This window comes from Octopus sinensis, linkage group LG23 (assembly GCF_006345805.1).
Source record: "Octopus sinensis linkage group LG23, ASM634580v1, whole genome shotgun sequence".
NCBI lineage: Eukaryota > Metazoa > Mollusca > Cephalopoda > Octopoda > Octopodidae > Octopus > Octopus sinensis.
The window spans coordinates 18373607-18381159 of NC_043019.1; the positions used below are offsets into that span (position 1 = coordinate 18373607).

Below are 7553 nucleotides of genomic sequence, written 5' to 3' on the forward strand. Positions count from 1 at the left end.
TGAGGGACACAACATCCCGCACTCTACGGTACTGATGGCCAGCTGGTTGGAACTCGTTTTGTGTCAGCCACCCCTGGTGGTATATGTATTTCACACCCAGCCCATCAAGGACTGCTAGACAGACGACTGAAACTGTTTTTTATGGCATGTCTGTTGCTCCATACTTTACAGATAAGGAAAATGCAAGGTGCTTTTTGGTTTTCTCAGCCACTTAATAAATTGGGTTATCTCTCCCACCTTAAAAAATTATTTAACCCTCATTAAAACAAAACAAAAAATGAAAAAATTCATAAACATGAAAAGTAAAAAGTTTTTGCATACTCATTGAATCTGATAATATTTTTTATAACAAATCATACCTTGCCTATTGAGGAGGTCAAACATCAACAATGTGTTGAAGTATTGAATCGGAAGGATTTAACTTTTAATCTAATCTCTTGTTGCCACATTTTTTAGTGGGGAGATAACCCAATTTTTTAATGGCTATTTTGTAATAGGGTTGATCTGAGAGAAAGTATCGTAGGATTAACGAAAATATATTCAGTTCGGCCAGATTTATTTCTCTTCTGGCCAGCAATTTCTTCAAATACAATTCAGGCTGATGTCGGTGGTACAACGTTGTTCTGTTTTCTGGTGTTTGTTGATGATACAAATGTACCGAGGCGGGCCTCACAGAATGCACTGTGATTCCCTTAACTTATTTCTATGTAAAAAGCTCGTAATCTAAATGAGAATTATAGTCTCATACAACAAACTGCAGAAAAGTGGCTTTCGAATGTGAAAGAAAGTTGTCGCAACCAGGAATCGAAACCAGGCCAGCGAATGTTTACAGCTGTTACTTACATCCTTGTCCCACCGTCTTGAAGTGACTCGAGATAAGAAAATTGCATAAAGCCCCAGAATTAATTCGGTACTACGCGCGAACAGTGGTCCCGGTGCGCGCACTCGCTCATCCGCACTAGCTAGTCGTAAGTAGTCGATCCTACAACGACTTGCGCCTATGTTTGTATTTCAAGGCTGAATACATATCAAAGAAAATTCAATAATATTTTTCGAACAAAGTAAATAAAACGCAAAGTAAATAATTTTTTAAACTAAGAAAATAAATTATTTTTATAAACCTGTGTGGTAAGTAGCTTGCTAACCAACCACATGGCTCCGGGTTCAGTCCCACTGCGTAGCACCTTGGGCAAGTGTCTTCTGCTATAGCCCCGGGCCGACCAATGACTTGTGAGTGGATTTGGTAGACGGAAACTGAAAGAGGCCTGTCATATATATGTATATATATATATATATGTATGTGTGTGTGTTTATGTGTCTGTGTTTGTCCCCCTAGCATTGCTTGACAACCGATGCTGGTGTGTTTACGTCCCCGTAACTTAGCGGTTCGGCAAAAGAGACCGATAGAATAAGTACTGGGCTTACAAAGAATAAGTCCCGGGGTCGATTTTCTCGACTAAAGGCGGTGCTCCAGCATGGCCGCAGTCAAATGACTGAAACAAGTAAAAGAGTAAAAAAGAGTAAAAGAGTAAACAAAGTTAGGGTTAAAAAGTCGTTGTAGGATCGACTACTTACGACTAGCTAGCGCGAGTGCGCGTGACGGGACCACTGTTCGCTCGTAGTACCGAATTAATCGGTTGCTCATTAAACCGGCTGCTTTGATTCACAACCACACTTTATCACACTTCTGTCAACCGCAAAACTTGATTCTACACTTAACAGTAAGTTTGTTACACAGAAATTGCTATCGATCTCATTCACATTTTAATGAACTTAGACTAATTAATTACTTCATAACTTTTAAGCAAATGTTTTCCCAGTGTTTCTTTTTCTTCTCCTTTTTTATTATTTACAAATCTGAAATCTATTGTTGCATTGTTTTGTTGTTTATTCATTTGTTTGTGTATAAAGCAACAGTTGTTTCATTTCTAAAATTCAAAAACTTTTATATTGTTATTTAATTACCAAAGTTGAAATGGCTCTGTGGTAAGTAGCTTGCTTACCAACCACATGGTTCCTGGTTCAGTCCCACTGTGTGGCATTTTGGTCAAGTGTCTTTTGCTATAGCTTCGGGCCGACCAAAGCATTGTGAGTGGATTTGATAGACAGAAACTGAAAGAAGCCCGTCGTATATATGTATATATATATATATATATATATATATATGTATGTGTGTGTATATGCTTGTGTGTCTGTGTTTGTCCCCCCAACATCACTTGACAACCGATGCTGGTGTATTTACGTCCCCGTAACTTAGCGGTTCGGCAAAAGAGACCGATAGAATAAGTACTAGGCTTACAAAGAATAAGTCTTGGTGTAGATTTGCTAGACTAAAGGTGGTGCTCCAGCATGGCCACAGTCAAATGACTGAAACAAGTAAAAGAGTATAAATGAGTAACTTCAGAAATTAAACCTAATGAACAAGCAACGAAACACTACACGATATCTTACTATCACGAACATAAAGAATACGCTCACCTGGTGTTTAGGGTTAAGGTTACCTCCACCTCAAACTTATTTCATAGAACTTAGGTCACCCTTGGGCGGTTTGGCATGGAAATGGTCAAAACAGTTTTGAAGATAACACAGCAGAGGTCGAGTGTTTGCACCCCGACCTGGATAATTGCCAGACTTAAAAAACCGTAACGGGGTCAATCTGTTCGATCGAAACCGTCCATGGCACTGACCGAGCATGACTGCAATCCAATGACTGAAACAAGGAAAAAGATTTATTTTCCAGGATGGAGATTATGTTTGTGTTGGTAATTGTTTTTCTCGATATTTGAGAATGGTTTCAAATTTTCTTCCTCATAGGACTTTTTCTTCTAAAATAATATTTTGCAGAAGAAATACATTTTCGAAAGTGTAGATAACATAATGTTCATGTTTCTGAAAAAAAAAAAAAGTGTAAAATGATAAAATTATGGAATTTACTGGTTGCAAAAATGGGATTGTTTCAATCTCAGTCACAGATTTTTTAATTAAATTTTTTTAACTAAACAGTTTTAACTTTGGATACTGGTTGAGTGTGTCATGTAGAACGTGGTTTACTCTTAACGTTTTTGACAAAATTTTGCATTTTAGAAGTTATTTCGTGTTAAAGTTGTTGTATTTGGATAATTTAACCAATCAATGATGTATTCAGCTCAAGAAAGTTACTGCTGTTTGCAAAAGTAATGGAAGAGCAATAACTTCCAGGTTATCGGGCAATGAAAGAGAGAGAAAGAGAGGTGGGAGAAAAATATATACGATAAGAAAGGTGAGTGAGGAAAATAGAAAGTTCTTTTATAGGGAATACATACGTGTGTCTGTGCGTGTGTATTTTTTTCCATTTTATCCAATGTGTCCTATCATTTATATAATGATAGTGTATGATATTGAGAGATATTTGACTGTTATTTCCAACAAATCATAGAGGGAGAGAGAGAGAGAACAGAGAGTGTGGTGGTGTATTGACGATCTGAATGACAGCTTATATAAACTTACCAATCCTCTACCACTGCATATTAATTTATTAAACCCTCTCCTTTTCCTTGCTTCCATTCGGGGTTTTACATATGAATGTGTGTGATGGACAGCAGAAACGCTGCATGAACAACTGTTGTCAACTTCACAATCCCAATCATTCCTTAAAGCTATGTATTGCTCACACCCATCTCCTTTTCCTTTCTTCAGCATTCTAAAGGTTGCATGTGTGCGTATGTATTGGTATCTGTGTGTGTGCGTGTGTGTATGTGTATAGTTGTATACATGTGGCTGTGTATATACGTACATATATGTATGCAGTGTCCAAAACAGATGACCCAGAAGTTGTTGCTCTTCCATTACTTTTGCAAACAGCAGTAACTTTCTTCAGCTGATTACACATCATTGATTGGTTAAAATTAACCAAATATGACAACTTTAACATGAAATAACTTCTAAAATTCAAAATTTGTCAAAAACGTTAAGAAGAAACCACGTTCTATGTGACACATTCAACTGGTATCTGAAATTTCAAACTGTTTAGTTAAAAAAAATTAATTAAAAAATCTGTGACTGAGATTGAAAAGATCCCGCTATTTTCTGTCTTTACAAAATTTCATAAACACACTCGTGATGTACATGTTGGAAAATAAACATTTATGGCACTTTGTACCCTGAGCACACCTGTATTTTTTTTTTCTATTTTATCCCACGAGAAAGAAACACGTTTTCAAACTTTTAATTTAGCCTCTCCCCATTTCAATTTTATATCTGTGCCTCACAAATTGGAAAATAAAAGTTGATTTCGATTGGAGTTGAGCTATAATTTAGAGTCTGTCCAGGGCAAATAAGGATATTTCATGTTTGTTTTTATTCTTCCCTAAATCTCGACTTTCAAAATGTATTTCAATTTTGATACAAAGCCACAAATTATTTTCGTGTTGTGTCTATAAAGAAATGTTATCGAGTTACTGATTTGCAACAAACTCCATTACCCAGCCATGCCATACACTACTTGTGACCCATGACCTGGTAGACCAATATTTTATCTATATTATCAATTTTATCAATGTTTTATCTGTTCAGGTATTTTGTTTCTGATTTTTGTTTTGTTTGCCAGGATCTCACTTCCAATCTCACCTTTCAATAAATTTAATCAAGTAAGAATTTGATTTTCTTTTTCTTGTAGCAGTCAACAACAACAACAACAGCAAAAACAACACAAGCTTTTCACAATGGACAAATGGGTTAAACGGACAGCCTTGGTTACTGGGGCTTCGTGTGGCATTGGTGCCGCTATATGCAGAAAGTTGGGGAAGTCTGGCATGAATGTTGTTGGTTGCGGAAGAAATGTGCAGCGCATCCAAGTAATTTTTATGTCTTTGAGATTTTCTAATCACTTTCTTTCTTTATTTGTCTCTCCTTCCTTCATATACACTCTCACATTTGTCTCTCTTTCCTTCATATACACCCTCTTATTTCTCTCTCCTTCCTTCATATACACTCATATTTGTCTCACCTACCTTCATATACACTCTCATATTTGTCTCTCTTTCCTTCATATACACCCTCTTATTTCTCTCTCTTTCCCTCATGTACACTTTCATATTTGTCTCTCCTTCCTTCATATATACCCTCTTAATTCTCTCTCCTTCCTTCATATACACTCATATTTGTTTTTCCTTCCTTCATGTACATCCTCTTATTTCTCTCTCCTTCCTTCATATACACCCTCTTATTTCTCTCTCCTTCCTTCATATACACTCATATTTGTCTTTCCTTCCTTCATATACATCCTCTTATTTCTCTCTCCTTCCTTCATATACACTCATATTTGTCTCTCCTTCCTTCATAAACACCCTCGTATTTTTCTCTCCTTCCTTCATATACACTCTCATATTTGTCTTTCCTTCCTTCATATACACCCTCTTATTTCTCTCTGCTTCCTTCATATACACTCATATTTGTCTCTGCTTCCTTCATATACACTCATATTTCTCTCTCCTTCCTTCATATACACCCACTTATTTGTCTCACCTTCCATCAACTACGCTCACACATTTGTCTCTCCTTCCTTCATATACACTCTCATATTTGTCTCTCCTTCTTTCATATACACTTTCGTATTTGTCTCTCCTTCCTTCATATACACTCTCGTATTTGTCTCTCCTTTCTTCATATACACTCTCGGATTTGTCTCTCCCTCCTTCATATACACTCATATTTGTCTCTCCTTCCTTCATATACGCTCTCACATTTTTCTCTCCTTCCTTCATATACACTCTCGTATTTGTCTTTCCTTCCTTCATAAACATTCTCGTATTTTTCTCTTCTTCATTCATATAAACCCACTTATTTGTCTCTCCTTCTTTCAAATACACTCTCCAATTTGTCTCTCCTCCCTTCATATACACTTTCGTATTTGTCTCTCCTTCCTTCATATACACTCTCGTATTTGTCTCTCCTTCCTTCATATACACTATCGTATTTGTCTCTCCTTCCTTCATATACACTCTCGAAGTTGTCTCCTTCCTTCATATACACTGATATTTGTCTCTCCTTCCTTCATATACGCTCTCACATTTTTCTCTCCTTCCTTCATATACACTGATATATGTCTCTCCTTCCTTCATATACACTCTCGTATTTGTCTCTCCTTCCTTCATATACACTCTCATATTTGTCTCTCTTTCCTTCATATACACCCTCTTATTTCTCTCTCCTTCACACATATACACTCTCATATTTGTCTCTCCTTCCTTCATACACACCCTCTTATTTCTCTCTCCTTCCTTCATATGCACTCTCATATTTGTCTCTCCTTCCTTCATATACGCCCTCTTATTTGTCACTCCTTCCTTCATATACACTCTCGTATTTGTCTCTCCTTCCTTCATATACACTCTCGTATTTGTCTCTCCTTCCTTCATATACACTCTCGTATTTGTCTCTCCTTCATTCATATACACTGATATTTGTCTCTCCTTCCTTCATATACGCTCTCGTATTTGTCTCTCCTTCCTTCATATACATTCTCGTATTTGTCTCTCATTCCATCATATACACACTCGTATTTGTCTCTCCTTCCTTCATATACGCTCTCACATTTTTCTCTCCTTCCTTCATATACACTGATATATGTCTCTCCTTCCTTCATATACACTCTCGTAATTGACTCTCCTTCCTTCATATACACTCTGGAATTTGTCTCTCCTTCCTTCATATACACTCTCGTATTTGTCTCTCCTTCCTTCATATACGCTCTCACATTTTTCTCTCCTTCCATCATATACACTGATATATGTCTCACCTTCCTTCATATACACTCTCGAATTTGTCTCTCCTTCCTTCATATACACTCTCGTATTTGTCTCCTTCCTTCATATACACTAATATTTTTTCTCCTTCCTTCATATACGCTCTCACATTTTTCTCTCCTTCCTTCATATACACTGATATATGTCTCTCCTTCCTTCACATACACTCTCGTAATTGACACTCCTTCCTTCATATACACTCTCGAATTTGTCTCTCCTTCCTTCATATACACTCTCGAATTTGTCTCTCCTTCCTTCATATACACTCTCGTATTTGTCTCTCCTTCCTTCATATACACTCTCGAATTTGTCTCTCCTTCCTTCATATACACTCTCGTAATTGACTCTCCTTCCTTCATATACACTCTCGAATTTGTCTCTCCTTCCTTCATATACACTCTCGAATTTCTCTCTCCTTCCTTCATATACACTCTCGTATTTGTCTCTCCTTCCTTCATATACACTCTCGAATTTGTCTCTCCTTCCTTCATATACACTCTCGTAATTGACTCTCCTTCCTTCATATACACTGATATTTGTCTCTCCTTCCTTCATATACGCTCTCACATTTTTCTCTCCTTCCTTCATATACACTGATATATGTCTCTCCTTCCTTCATATACACTCTCGTAATTGTCTCCTTCCTTCATATACACTGATATTTGTCTCTCCTTCCTTCATATACACTCTCGTATTTTTCACTCCTTCCTTCATATACACTCTCGTATTTGTCTCTCCTTCCATCATATACACTCTCGTGTTTGTCTCTCA

At 37.0% G+C, this 7553-nt stretch overlaps 1 protein-coding gene across 1 annotated transcript in view; it reads left to right on the forward strand.

Moving 5' to 3' along the window:
- The first annotated feature begins 1566 nt into the window (after nt 1-1566).
- Nucleotides 1567-7553, forward strand: part of LOC115223516 (dehydrogenase/reductase SDR family member 11) — a 33212-nt gene continuing 27225 nt past the window's right edge. The window contains exons 1-2 of the mRNA XM_029794143.2: nt 1567-1721; nt 4655-4832. Of these exons, the coding sequence (XP_029650003.1) occupies nt 4701-4832 (132 nt within the window). The 5' untranslated portion in view covers nt 1567-1721; nt 4655-4700. The remainder of the gene's footprint in view (nt 1722-4654; nt 4833-7553) is intronic.